The 15,497-nt window shown below is 37.8% G+C and overlaps 1 protein-coding gene across 2 annotated transcripts in view; it reads left to right on the top strand.

The window, feature by feature from the left end:
* Positions 1-15,497, top strand: part of adam12b (ADAM metallopeptidase domain 12b) — a 95,474-nt gene that overhangs the window by 10,209 nt on the left and 69,768 nt on the right. For both annotated transcript variants that reach the window (XM_008429319.2, XM_008429318.2), the window contains exons 2-3: positions 4,646-4,767; positions 9,997-10,070. In XM_008429319.2, the coding sequence (XP_008427541.1) occupies positions 4,646-4,767; positions 9,997-10,070 (196 nt within the window). The remainder of the gene's footprint in view (positions 1-4,645; positions 4,768-9,996; positions 10,071-15,497) is intronic.

Raw genomic sequence — 15,497 nt, 5'->3', positions numbered from 1 at the left:
AGAGACTGAAACTTTCATACCACCTCAACTTTCTGAATATTATCTCTATTGTTGTAAGACTAATCAATTTTCTAACTATTTAAAAAAATAATAATAATAAATCTTCCGAAGAAGTTTTTTTTTTTCCTAATAAACCACTATCATTGTTTTTGGAAAATGTCGGTGGTTCCTCACATTGGATTCGGAACCAAATTATTAGGTGAAAGCGTGCTTGGTGGTGAGTTAAACATGTAGCCTCATATGATCCAACCAAAACCATTTATTTCCATTAACTCTTGAGAGGGTGATTTGTTTTGGTTCTGACTGGTTCGGCCAGGCTCTTTCTGGTTGTAATTACTCTATTTTCATTATTTCTGGCTCTACTGGCAGCCGGAGCTTTCACGAGAGGAGACGGCATCAGAACTGCTCAGACAGTGAAAGAAATGGTGGAATTATTATTATAAATTTTATTTTATTTTTTTTACCATATTGTTTAAACCAAACAGAGAGTAGAATGCAAACAAGCTGTCATTATTGATTTAAAAAAGCAGTGCTCTAAAAAAGTCTTTATCCTGTTTCTTCTTTTTGCTTTATTGTTTCACCAAAATGTTTTAGTTCTTAAAGAAACAATCAGGGGTCACCTGAGTAAAAGCCGGAAGCAGTTTTAAAATGAGATTTCCATTTATAAAGGGTGGTGGTGGTGGTAAGCTGAGTTCAATTTCAATAGACACACCAAGACCTGATTACTGCCAGACCTGTAGGATCAACAAATCACTTGGATAGTGTTTCAAAAAGAAAAAAAAAATGAGAAAGAAAATCAAACAAACAAACCAAAAAACCTGCTCCTCTCATTCTTCCAATCCTTATGACTCCTGAGAGTTATGGGAAATCGTTTTTTAAACTGACTAGACAACAGTAAAACCTTTCAAAGGTGGATTTACGGCTTCATCCAGCTAAAACCTCACACAGCGTGCTCACAGTCAGACCTGGTGGCGATAGAGGAACATTCTCAGGCTACTTGTGTGAGTTACTGTAAGCACACTTGGTTTATGAGGGAGGACAGTCATCCGAAGCACAACAGCAAATCAACAAAAAACATTTTGGAGTGGTTTAGACTGACTAGAAGTCCTGTGGAAAAACCCCAAACGGTTTGTTCATACTGTAAACCCTTTCAGTGTGGTTGATTTTTAACAATAGTGGAAAGAAAAGTGGGCAAAACTCCCCTTCAGCGATTTGAAAGACTAATTTTCAATTATCATTAACACTTGGCGGCAGTCGTTTCTGCCAAAGCGGGGCACAAGCAGTTGTTAGGTTTAGAAGGCAATCATAATTATGGGGCCAAATTGGTTTAGAAATGGTGTTATCATTTAAAAACTGTTTATTAACCCAGCTTAGAGAGAAATGTACTTAATGATTTGAAGAATTACACTGTAACCAAAAAAAGCAACAGAGAAATAAATCTTGACTTTTTCACTGCATCATACCTCCTTGACTGAAGCTGCATCCCACATTCAAAATATTGTGTAATCAGTCTGTCATAGTTTAGACTTAAACTTCAATATTTAAAGGGCACCTTTAGCATATTCTCACAGGCAGGCAAAACATTTATTTTTGATTATCACGGAATAGCAAGGTCTTAAAAAGTCCAGGATGCAATTTACATGAGAGAAAGTCATGTAGGTGAACTGTAACAGCGACTGTGAGAGCAGTTAAATGTGTGTGAAAGGTCAGATCTGATGTGTTTTCTGTGTTTTATGTTGCTATTTAATTGCAAAGAAGCTTATTAAGTATCTGAGCTCTAAACATAAGTCAGTTGGACAGGATGTCAGCTCAGCGGGCTCCACCTCATTATAAAAGACAACTGACATGTATCAAACCCCATCCATTCACAGTAGCATGTATCCGTGTATTAATATGCAACGGTCACTTAAACTCTTTAATGTGACTCGCTGTTTAATTTATGTAGTTAATCAATCGTTCTTTCTATTGTGTAGTTGAGAACAGAGTACAGTACAGTATGCATTATGCAAGGATGAAACTGAAAAGCACCCAACACTTAATGCAGTATTTTAAGTGGACGGTATAATGATGCTCTGACTTTTCTTTTTTGTAACTCTTTTATTGCAAAGCTCTAACCACGGCCTTTAGTCTTAGTCACGCTGTTCCATCTGTCTAATGTGGTTTTCATGGACTGCTAAAACCAAGAAAACAGCGTTGGCACATGTTCTGTTCTGCCATTAAAATGCAGGAGGTCCCTTTTATGCCCTTGTTAGCTTATTATGCACTGTGGAAAAGAGTCTGTAAAAAAGAAAAAGAAGAAGATTAAAATAAAAAAAACGAGAGTAGTGGGTAGCCGTTGTCGGACTGTTTGATGTCGTAACAAATGCAGTTGCGATGACATGGGCGACAGGACTAAGTTCGTCATCAAAGAACTAGAAGCCTCGCTCTCGCAATAAACAAACTGCTTTCACCCATTTACACCTGATTACATGCTTTTGGCTTTCAAGTGTTTTGTGAGGTGAGGACTGCATCGTCTCCATCATCTCGCTTAAAACACACAGGTGAACATTGTAAAAAAGCCTCTTAATTAGTTGTCTCTAATAGTTGTAGTTTATAAAAGGAGGGGAAATAAATATTTTTAGTGGGTAAAAAAAAAAAAGTTTGTTTAATGTTCCTTTTCTTTGGATGCACAACACTTCTCAACTTTCATTTTTGTAAATATGCCTTTGTTAAATAAATGGTAATGTAATATATCAACATCTAATATTTAATCTACTCTTAATTTTGCTAAAACAGAACTAACAGCTGTTTTCCTTAAACCTCTGGCTGCATATGGCCGTTTGACTTCTGCTTCAGTCTGAGCTGGAGCTTTACAGTAAACATGGTGGTTAGTACAACTGTAGTGAGATGAGTTCAGGAATGTCTTTTTTTTTTTTTCAATCAGTGTAAAGCCGGTGACGGCGTTTGTGTGCTCTGTAAGGTTTCAACAGAACCATAGTAGTGGCAGACATGATCAGGATGTAAAGAGACGACCCTCTAGGGTCTAATAATGAGCGAACACTAGAGACAAATGAAGTTAAACACACTGCCTGTATGCTACGTTCTCATCCCTGAATAAGTGTTTATGCCTTTATGATGCATTAATGTGCTGGTTTTATGCTACAAGCGAAACAATTTTGATATTATCCAGTCTTAATCACATATTATTGTCTTGGTGCTGATATCTAAATTACCACTATTTAAAGCAGAAAAATTCAGAAATTACACAAACAGTTCATAAATGTAATCAGTTGTGCAAATGTTGTAGCTTCCTTAAGATGCTTTATTGAAAAGGTATATTTGATTTTTTTTCCTCTTTAATTTCATCATATTTGATGTCAGCTTTTTTTATTTGCATTTCTAAAAAAAAAGAATTATGCTATTGTTTAATTTAATTATGTGGCACTTTATATAGTACATCCTTTACTCTGCAAATCTTTGTTAGCTTCTGCAGTAATTACTGAAGTTTGTTATAATGAAGCAGTAAAATAGAAGGAGTATTTGGTAAGTCTGATTGATCTAACACATTTTTCATTGATTAATTGGAGAAATTAACTGATATTTGCAACCCTACATAGCGTGAACTCTCACGTGCTGCATCTGCATTTCTCCCAGCGCTTAGAATAAGTGGGCTGATATTAAATATACAGATTTTCTCTTTGCCCTTCGTTTTTTTGTTACTTTTGTCATAGCAGGAGAGTAGAATCTCATCACCTGGTTCCCTCTGAGCTCAACTTTTCCTCAGTACTTCATCTCCACTGCTGCTCCATGGGTTTTTTATCATTCATTGGGCTTCAGAGGAAGCCCGGTAAGCCTGCTGTAATGCAGACATGCTCAGTAAAGTCGAGGGAGCATTAGGGGCATCGCCAGCAGTCAGTGGGAGAGAAAAGTCGAGGGAGGATTGGGAATTCTCAATACATTTCCCACATCCTGCCCAAAGGTCCAACTCAGTTTAATGTGCTTCATCCTTTTTTAATACTGTGTAGGTGCCTTAGGATTCCCCTGCCAAGTGATTAGTTTTTTTTTATGTGCTAATTACAACACAGGGCTTCAAACTTTGCTTATTTTATAGAGAGTAGAAGCCGAGTAGCCGAAGGATAAGCAGCAAGGATATTAAGTACAAGATGCAAGGTTTTGCAGAACTGTGGTGTTTTATTACTTACTACATGAAATAAAAGTGGGAAGAATAAAAAAAGGCGTTGGACAGACATTTTTTATACTGCTTGCTTTTTCTAAACAACATTTCGGTTCAGAAATGTAACCGTGGCTGAGTTACTTATAAACTGCGCGAGAACATCTATTATTGATGCTGTGTCTGTGGCAGAGGTCCTGTGGGGTGCAACACATCTACTCCCAGGAACAAGAGAGAGCTTTTTACTCTTCCCCAGCAGTGTGTTTGTAATTTTTAATAGTGCAATGAAATGTGTCTGAACCTTCTTCATGTTTGTTGGCCTCACTGCATGAGTGCCACAAAGTACTCTTTTTTTTCTTTTTTTTTTTTTTTATTAGTCCTGCGGGCGTTTTAGAGATACTGTTGAACCGTATTGCTGGCCAGGGCTTTGTTTCCAAATTGTTCGCAATGTGTTTCTACATTTGACCTTGTCTTAATTAGATCGTCTCTTTACAGGAAGTACTCCAGACAAGGCTAAGCGGCAGGAGGATGCAGCCAAACCACGTCACCATGAGACCACGGTACCGCTGATACTGAAGGGCAAAGAGCGAAGACCTCTCAGCCAGCTCACCCCTGGGGTAAACACAATATTGTTTAGCAGCGCATGTTCCCTGGCAATAAGCTGAGCCAAGTACAGTTGCCTGGCGTTTTTTGTCTGCTATAGCCGCGGCAGATGATTCCCTCTACTGCTCATTGCTTCCACGCTTGATTGGTTCCTTCAAACAGCCCCTTCATTTTTTGCTTTGTTTATCGCTCCTGATATGTTTTATCGCTCCTGTTGTGTTTTATTCTGTACCCTCGCTCCCTTTGTTCTCTTGTTTGCGTGCTGCCCTGAAGGCAATATGCACTCTCTGAAGTTTTTGACAAATTTAAGTCCTGGAGTAGTTTTCCCAAGTTCACTGACTTGGTGGCATGCAACACTTAGCGACCGTATTCAGTCCATGTTTCGTCTCGTTACAATTACAAACAGGAATGTATTTGCTTGTGAATACATAGAGCTATACTAAGTAGAGCACAATGCCAACTTTGTACTGAAGTACCTTTCTCCACACGTTTGCTGTTTCTGCAACATAACTTGTGACAAACTGAAAGTGGGACTTCTTATGGCTTTTACTCAACAATCGCTTTCTTTTTCACTCTTCAGTGAAGACCGGGTTTGTTGAGTACGCAACTAATAATTGTTCTGGTGACACAATCTTCTACCTGATTGCTGCAGCTCCTCTTGAGTTACTGAACCCTGTTTGGTTGTGTTTCTCTTCACCTGTCAGTTTAGTTGTACTTCCATTTATTGGTAGGTCTGCAGTTCTGTCTTACAGATTTACTTGGTTTTCATAATGAGGTTTGTTCACTTATTAAAAAAGTCTCCAACGATTTTACAGAGAAGCTGCATTTATATTTAGATTAAATCATACACAGTCAGACTTTCTTTACTGATTAGGTGATATTTATTACTTAAGCCATTTTCGCACTGCACGGCATGGAACGGTACGGCACGCTTCGGTCCTTTTCCACCCGTACTGCAGCCCTGCTGTGTTTGCTGTGGAACCATTTCCACTAACTAACGTCATTATTTTTTAAACTAATGTAGCGGCCGATGTTTTTTTCTATGCAGAGGCCGAAGCCTTTTCCTCAGAGATGCGGCGGAAAACTTTCTCATTCCTCGTTGACCGATCTAGCTCGTTCTGTACTCGTTCATCAGCGAGTAAGCGGAGGAAAAACATTACCTCATCATGGGACCAGGTAACAGCAGAATATTGAGGGGAATTCATAGCAAATTAATAATAATAATAATAATAAAAATAATAATCATAATTATAATCATAATAATAATAATCATAATCATAATCATAATAAAAATATTAAAAAGAGCACTCTTTACAAAATACAGTAAGAACAGTTTAGTGAGAGCCAGCTAGAACCGATCAACGTCTGACTGCAAAACAACCAACGGCTGACTCTAAGCCAATCAGCTGCTGATTCTAAGTAGTACCGCTTGGCTGGCCCGATTGGAACCACAGCTCTTGTGGTTCCAAGGAGCCTGATGGAACCGGGTCGGAAGTTCTAATGCAAACACGGTCGGCCTTTGAACCCGTTCCATTCCGTTCCGTTCCTTGCAGTGCGAAAACGGCTTTATTATGGATTTTATTTATGGGTGTCAGACTAAAGAGATGTGTATCCCTTTGCTTTAAACTCTTAAACTGAAAAGCATTGTAGCTAGACATATTATTCTACTGCATATAATCAATGAAGCCACTAAGCCCTGTCAAACAAGTGCCAGCTTTGATTTTATTAGGAAGAAGAGAGAGAGGCTTTTTGAAATATTTTTGCACAAAATGTGTAATTTTTGCAGATCGTAATCTGCCATTTAAATAATTTCTGTAATCAGTTTAATTTTAAAATTTAACCAATTGGATTTTATTTCAAATCTTTATTTAAAACAATTTTCATTCAAAACTTTTTCGCTGGATTTTTAGGAAAATTTATTATTTACCTGTAATTTTAATTTTGAAGTTTTTAAACACAGTGTAATACTTTCATCACCAAATAATCACTGGTCAGCCTAGCTATGTGACAATAGCTCAATGTAGGAAGAGACAATAAGAGAACCTGGGAACCTGCATGCCCTGTGTAAACAATGTGAAAAAAAAAGTCAAGAAAGTCAAATATTCCTCACCCAAAATCTCTAGATTTGTTTGCTGGCAGTTAAATTCCTGTCCGGCTTCTTGCCACTTTAAGAATAAGTTTTACATTTGCCACTCGTCACTTTGAAAACTCTGCTCAGAAGGGAAACGTGTAGGTGTTGAGAACTCCCTGAGCGCTGAGATTTTTTCCTGGTGAAGGGAAGTCCCCATCTGAGAGAGCTGTTTGTTTTCAACCTCCTCTGTCACAGCAGCAGAAGGCTAGTGATGTTAATTACATAAACATCACAAATATGTCACGTAGGCAAGCAGGGAATTGAAACTTTGAGCTTCACAGATTAATTATGCACACATTTTCCACTACATTAGACGTGTTATCCCATTGGCCACTGCTGACATAAGGCATTTCTGTTAAGAGGATACATTTGTTTTAAGGGAGGTTATCTACAAATTGACCCTCCCCTCCTCCTAAATTAAGCTGACCACAAGGGCAACTGGTGATGGTCTTATTGGCAATAGCAGTAAACCGTTCTGGAGAACAGATTTATACTGTGAAGTTTGTTTTGTGTGCCAGCAGGTTATCGGTGAGTCGTGAAGTATGGCAGAATCATTACTTGCTGTCTTTGCTGGATGGAGGACAAAATGCACATAGCTTCTCCTTTAGCCGTATACACACAAACAAGAAAACAAATGACTTTTACAAAGGGCAAAGCAGCAAAACAGTTGGACTAAAATCTAAGCTGATTATGTTTGAATCTCTATTTGGATCTCAAACAATGAATTACTATATCATCTCACCAAATAGTTGAATACCGCTCTTCTTTTTTGTGAGTGGGAATGTCTGAGTCTTGGAAGTTACCTTGGCATCGTGTGTGCGGTGCTGTACTGACTAAAATATACCAGGTCATACTAGAATGACCTCAGTTAGCCACTGTAGCTTTGGGGTTGTTTCCATTAGGACATGGAAATAAACTTCAACCAGTTTACAGAAAAATAGAAAATAAAGAAAACACAAAACATCCTGAATTTTACAATCCATAACAGTAGAGTTCAAAGGAGGCACACTAGTGGATACATTTTAACATCATGGAAAAATCTAAATAACTCAAAGAAAACATCCGGACAAGAATTGTAGATCATATTTGTATACAATTTCCAGATGCTTGAAAAATACAATGTATCTTCTCAAAGACTTATGTGGAAGTTTAAACTGCACTGGACAGTTCAGCGATCACACTGCCCAGGAATTAGACAGGTTCTAGTGACAAAAGTTTTGCGTTAGTAAATGTGCATATCAACTCCTAGACATACAAACAGGCATGGTGAGGATACAGGTTGTTGGTGAAAGGGGGTCATTATCCACTGAAAGGAAAATATTATAGATTGCAAATGATCTGCGGGACAGATTGTTGTAGACATGTCCATCTTCACAAAACAACCACTGCAGTAACATATCATGAGAAGCTTGTGAAAAAGATACTCGAATGTTTGAACCATGTCATTCAGTTCAAAAAGCAAACCAACCACATTCATTAAATTAGAATATTTTTGAAGAGTTTCTTTATAAATTATTCTGATATGGGCAAGAGATTGAAGATTTGCTTTACTGTCATTTAGCCACAAAGTAGACAATGCAGAACAAAATTAAGTTACATCAGTTTCATTCTAATCCAATGAGGAAAAAAAAGGTTATGTTTAACAGCAAACGTTACGTTGCTAAATTCTTCTCAGGTCTGAGAAAGTTTACACGAGGATACCATGAAATTCTCAGTAAAGTAAAGTTGAATAATACATCCATCATATATAGACATTTTGCAGGAGACCGGACTCTTCCCTAAATAGCTGGTGAAAGACCCAACTATGATGAGCATCAGTGCACAGCCTGAAATAACTCTTTGTCTGCTGTAGATTTGCTGTCTTTGTTTATTAATTCTTATCTTGACATTGAAAAACTCCCGATGTTTCTCTTAGCCATATGGTAAAGGTGAGCATACACCAGCCTCCCTGCTTGATCAGAGCAGGACATATGGCACATGTAGTCAGGAGCACACAGTTTTTAATGGTGTGCAGACTTCATGTACAGCATGTGTGCCAGCTTATAAATAGCTCTGACCCACTGTTGCTTCATGATCGATGTCCTTGGTCTAAATAAGGGCAAAGTCTGGAAATACGAAAAAAAAGAAGATACTTTTAGTTTGATAATAAACTAACGTATTGATTCGCAATATGATGGATGTATTATTCAGCTTTACTTTACAAACAGAAGAATAAACTCCTTTCATAGGCACTTCTGAGAATTTTATGGTATCCTGGTGTAAACTTTCTAAGACCTGAGATGAGGCTGCAAGCTCTCTACTCAGCAAACCTGAAATAATAAATGATAAAATGCATAAGAGATAGACAACTATCCATACAAACACCAACTAGCGAAAATGATTCACAGTTGAGACGACATCAGCGGCTCATTAGAACAACAGACCAGAACATCCAACCAAAGCTCTACCTGGTTTAGATCAAAACACATCCATTCTCTATGCTATAACATGGCCCAGCAGATCGTTATGCCCACAAAAAAAACTGTTAATGTTTCGCAAGACTTCAAAATTGCTGTTCACAGATGCTCACCATCCATTCTACGTGAGTTATTTTGCGAATATGGTGATTTTTTTTTTAGACTGGAACAGACATGCTTTGAAAGACTATAAAGGAAGCTACATTTGCAGCGAAATTCTGCTCTGATACTGGTTGCCAGTTTTAGACACAATTTCTGGTTAAAGCTTGTCTCTTCTCTGATCTAGCAGCAAAAACACAGCTTTGAATTAAATACCCACCAGATTGTAGGAAAAAAAACAGGTATGTACCTAGCTGTCATTTCGACTTGGATGACTTCTTTTTTTCTTTTTTTTTGTAACAGATTTTTTTTTTATTTCATAAAAGGAAAGAGTCTGGGCTCAGTTTATCTAATTTGTGACACACACAACCTGAGGAAGTGAAGGATGTGGAAGCTTTCTTCCTTTTCCTCCTCCACTATTGTGCCCTGTCACTTCCTTTCTCGTGTGCAGCCTATTTTTTTTTTTATTATTTTTTTTTTTTAAAAGCTTCCCCCCCAAAAAAAAAATCCAGGTCAGGGCGCCACCTCATCAAAGTTGGTATTGTTTTGTGTTCCAGATTTATCCTGCGTCACTCCAGCTGGTGGTGTTTGCAGAAGGTGAAGAGCTGATCCTGTCACTGGAGAAGAATGAGTGAGTTTTCCTGTGATTTTGTGTGATTCATGTCAAGGTTTCCTCCAAACTGATCACGACTGCTGCGTGGTTTTCAACAAAGCTAGATGAAAGCTCTGCTCACTTATTTATTTATTTTTTTAATTTTTTATTTTTTTATAAAAAAAAAAGTTTAGATAATTTAGGAGAAGGAGGAAAAGCTATGCGGATTTAGGTTCTGAGATAGCACATTCGAGAAAGGAGAAATAATATGTCCCATAGTGATTGGACTCTTTTCATGGTCCATTCTCTCTGAAGGGCTGAGAGATAAAAGCTGATAAAAGAACGAAAGGATGAAGCAAGTTCAGAAATAAATAAAAAAAAGCATATTTGCTGAACTTCTCATTACTTCTCTCCTTTCTATGTTGTGGAAAATAACACAATGAACTCTGGAATGAGGAATAGGAATCACGTTGAGCTGATAGTTATTCATAGGAGCTTACACACTTATGCACGTACTGTGTCATAGAAAATAAGAAGCACTGATGTGAAAGCAAATGAAAGCTGAAACGATTCAGGTTCTTAGTTTCTCTGCGTTTCTTTTTCAGACGGAGTTCAAGCATAATGTTTCCCTCCGATGTTCCGGCATGCACACGTTGACTCTTAATTAATGAACTTAAATTCGCAACTGCTGAAACACACCGGCTACCGACAATTTTTGGGATGTACAGTTTGAATTTTCACAAAGAAAAAAATTACTTTTTGTAAGATTCAAGAACGGGGTAACATGAGAGTAGATTAATTCAATTTCCAATCCATCCCTGTCTCATTTCCACTCACTCATATCCAGTCCCATGTTTTTTTTTTCTCTCAAAATAAGCCTGATATCACACAGAAAGAAAAAAAAAACTACACAAAAACATAACACATTGGTACAGGGTAACACTTCCGCCTCTTGCTCTGCATGTCACCTGAAGTGACTGCCGCATCAGCCATGAGTCATCCGTCACCAGGCGTCACCGGCCTGGGAGCGTTCTACCATCCCTATCCGGCCTGTTTGCTGTCAGGCCGGATGTGTCCTCTGATACCGCTTCATCGGTTCAGCCAGCGCCGAACAGGTGGTCTCTGACCCCTGTGTGTCTGTTGTGCCGAGGCCGCATCCGTCCAGTCGCGAGCAAAGAGGGAGGAAAAGTGTGCGTGACAGCAAACGTCCAGAATACGTTTTAGCAGTAATATTTTCAGTTTGGTAACAATGGGTCAACAATGTGTAGGGTATAAACATTTTTTTTTTTTTATGCTGCTCTAACATTTTTATGTTTTGACGTTTTAATAACAAATGGTTATGAAAATGTACATGCAGTTGAAACCAGATACCTTTTTATTCACACACTGAATAAAAAGGCACATACACATTTTTTTTTCACACTATCTGAATTTAAATCCAACCAGACATGTCTTGTTTTAGCTTAGTTAGGATTATTTAAATTATTTCTATTTGCTAGATTCCAGAAAACGTGGCGAGAACGTTCCTTAGAGATTATTTGTAACTTCCCACAAATTCAAAAGTTTACAGACATTTAGTCAGTGCCAGGTTTGTTTGTTTTTTTAACTTTCTGACTTGGGTGTGAATTATATTAGTGATGCAGTTCATCCTTTGTTGTTAGTTTAATTTTGGCTCCTCCCACCACACCAGGGTGTGTCTTGGGATAAGAAACTTGCAATCTTAGTGTCCTTGTGTGTGTGTGTGAGCCTTGAGATTGTGTCTGGGTGAATGGGTCTGTGATGTAAACAAAACTTAGAAGTTTTGTTCATTTTACATTTACTGTTTTTATGTTTGAATGCCTTTGCTGAGCTGCTGTAGTTTGCACTGGAGCCCCCTTGTTCCAAACCCAGTGAATAAAGTATTCACTTGGGGTCCATAAGGTTTGTTTTCATTGGTTGATTATCAGTCTTTTTCCATGCATTATATACATTTAAATTCATTACCCATTTACATGGGCTTTGTCGTGGGTTCATTTCAGTTAAAAAGGGTTTTTCCTTATGCTTTTTGGGCCATATTCCATTCTTAAACTGTTTTATGTAGTCTTATAGAGTGAGCTGCCAGTACAGTTTACTGACATACTTTCTCTTTTACAACGTTTAGCCACAACTGCTGCGACCACAGCTTTTTTAACAAAGTACCCTACAGAGCTTGTAAATGTTTAAGCCAAAGAATTCAGCATGGAAATTATGCTATCAGGTTTTTTTTAATGTTTTTAATTGTGATTTAGATTTATGTAGAAAGTCAATTAGCCCCCCGCCCTCCACCCTTCATGTCATCCTCTTTGCTGTTTGGATAATTACATTTATTGACTTAACATTTCCTAGTTTCAGGAGGCCAACAGAAATGGTCATGTCATGTTTAATGCCTTAAGGGTTGACATATTGTACAGTACAAACAAAGTAAGACAGACATTCAGAACTGTGCCAGCAGCTGCAGCTTTGAAGTAATGCATTGATCTGTGGCAGAAACCTCAAACTTCAAATGATTAATAGTGGTGGCATGGGACATTTCACATTAGTCTTGATTAAATAGTTCTGTAGCATTATTTTATTTTTTATTTTTTGGGGGGCGACCAAGGTCTTTATGTGTGTATGTTTTAGGAGGAAAAGGAAGACAGAGAAAGTGGAAAAGATGTACAGCTCATCCTCCTTAGTGGATTAAAGTTAATTTAATAATTTCTCTTAGGCTTGGTATAGCTGACGTGGTTCTTGACTGATATGTTTTTTTGTTTGGTTAAGTTTAAATAAATGCATATGTGGATTTAACTTTTAAAGAAATTGCTAACCTAACTTTGCACGACACAGTGTTAGCCTTCAGTAATGTATACTACTGCATGAGTTTCGCGTTTGAGTGTTTCCACTGAGTTTGAGCACTTTTCTGAAGACATAGTTTTTGTGGTATGAAGAATCCTAGTATAAAACAATGAGAGCCCCAAACATTTTTTTTTAAAGATTATTTTTGTTATCATTTTGGTACATTTCAAAGTAAATATATTGTTTATACAAATGGTTAAGAAAGTAAGGACATATATGAACTCTAACTTGAACTCTCCAGGAGAAAAAAAGCTATATTATCAGTGACAAAAAAAGAATGAAGGACCTGTGAGTTAGAGATTTATTTTATATTTCCACTGTCTCTCTCTCTCTCTCTCTCTCTCTCTCTCTCTCTCTCTCTCTCTGTGTGTGTGATACTTGACTATTTAAAATACTCTTATTTTAATTAGTACAAGCAAAGTAAAGGACGTTATCGTTCTCTGAATCACAGCCATTTCTGAGCTCACTGAAAAATTAGTGAAAAAAATTTCCCAATAAACAAAACACATCATCATTGCTGTTCACTTTAGACAGCAGGGATTACTGGTTGCAATCCCTGTTCAGATTGCAACCAGTAAAATGCAGGATTATTTCTTTCTAAATACAAAGAACTGTGGTGTTCCTACTTTACCTAGCTTGCTACAAATGACCATGTGTTTCCCAGTGAGAACATTTCCTTTCATTCTTCTGTGGCAGGAAAGAAAAGAGGAAAGAGGTCTATTGAAAACCCATGGCCACTTTTAACTAACATCATTATGTTTTTGACAAAAAAAAAAAAAGAAATCCCCATAGCAACGTCTGCAGTGTGCTTTATTTATTTATTTATTTTTTTTAAGGAGAAGAAGATGCTCCCCATCTCAATAATAGAGCCGACAACATCAACAGGTCCCTGCATGTGCGTTGCGCAGAGAGTATTATTAATCAGTTTGTTTGGGAGGGATCTGAGTCGATGGCTACACTGAGGAGGATCTTAAGATTTCTGAGGAATTTAATTGGATCTTTTAGGAGGCTGGGATGAAATGAATTGCATGTAACCCAATTTCAGCCACTCTATTTACTGCATGATGAAAAGATTTCTTTGGTTGCGTATTCTAACGGCTTTGATGCCTTGTCAAGCTTGACAAGAGGCGCTTCTTCGCTCAATACTAGTGTTTGATGTGGATTCTAGCAGATATGTACAGGCTAGATTTATCAGTTATAAACTCATGTAAATTCTACTTTGTTTAGCTGGATCAAAGTTAACAAGCAACATTTTGACATTTCCTTATTTTACCCCCTCGCTGCATCAATTCTTCCTTCATTACCAGTACATCTGTACGGTATTGAGCTTATTTGTTATGCCTCTACGCATTTCTTACTCCTTATGTCCCTTTTCTCTTGCTGTCGTTCCTTCCCTGTAACATATATTTCTTTCCGCCCACGCTTTCCACGCAGGCACTTGTGTATTTCCTCTGCGGCTCTTTTGTCACTGCAGCTCTTTTGTCAATTTAAGACCCTGTCAAAGCCAGATGAGGGAGCGGGAGAAACATTGGACCTGTGTTTGATGCCAACCCATGTGTACTTGGACTTCTGTGCCAAGTCTTTGTATGGATTTTCTCCAGATGCCAATAACTTTTCTTATGGCTGTCACAATCAGTTTATGCATTATTAGACTAAATATCTGGTGTCCATGGGAGAGTCAGATCATGCTGGACTGTGCCTCACTACATACTCCAAATATTTTTTTTATTTTTTTTATTTGGCAAGGCCTTAGTGTACTTCTGTATGTCAAGTTACAGTTACATTTTGGAAAACTGAATGCATGACAGCTACCTAGACGATATAAGAACGGCATTTCAGCCACCAACAGGTGATGTGACTCATTTTATTAAACACAATACAGTGGTAAGCACTGAAAATTGAAAATTGGACTGAAAAACGTCAAAGTAATTGGTCTTTTTTCTTTTTATATGCTTCTCAGCATATTTGCTAATGAATGGAAGGTTGGAGGTTGACCTGTAACCCTGACATGTCCTGATTCTTCTTCAGCAACGGTTTGATAACTGCTGTTCTTTGAAGTTGAGGAAAAGCACCTGGTGACGTACGAGTTCAACGTCTGAATTCGATGAAATGCTACGACAAGCAAAACTTTCTTGAAGAAAAATGTGGGTGAGCAGTCGAGACAACAGCAGGAGGAGTTTAAATGGTGCGCCATGTCTTCCAAGCTTCTACGAGTTTTCGGATTGTGTCGTTTTCTCCTGATTGCTATTGATTGGGCACAGCATTGGTAATGGGCTTGGTATTGATGTACAAGATTAACCCTCTAATTTTGAGCGTGTTTCAGTAAAGAAGTTAAATTAATGTATTGAAGAGGGCAGCTGTCGGTGCTACCTGGTAGCAGTGGTACCCAGTAGTGCTTAGATTTTTTTGATTTGGCAAAAATATCAAAGCACTGTCTCAAACAGTCAGGCTCTGTCTCAAACAAAATCAGCTTCTCCGTGCATCTTCAGTATTTTCTGATGTGTCAAGAAGCTGTGCTGAAAACATACAGACAGTGAATGGATGCACATGTCACTTCTTTGAGATTCTGTGCATTATTGTTAGCAACAGTTTCATTTTACTCCCAATAATTAT

Source organism: Poecilia reticulata, linkage group LG15 (genome assembly GCF_000633615.1).
Source record: "Poecilia reticulata strain Guanapo linkage group LG15, Guppy_female_1.0+MT, whole genome shotgun sequence".
In the NCBI taxonomy this organism is placed as follows: domain Eukaryota; kingdom Metazoa; phylum Chordata; class Actinopteri; order Cyprinodontiformes; family Poeciliidae; genus Poecilia; species Poecilia reticulata.
The sequence above is the reverse complement of the archived record's forward strand: the minus strand, read 5'-3'. Positions and strand labels throughout refer to the sequence as shown.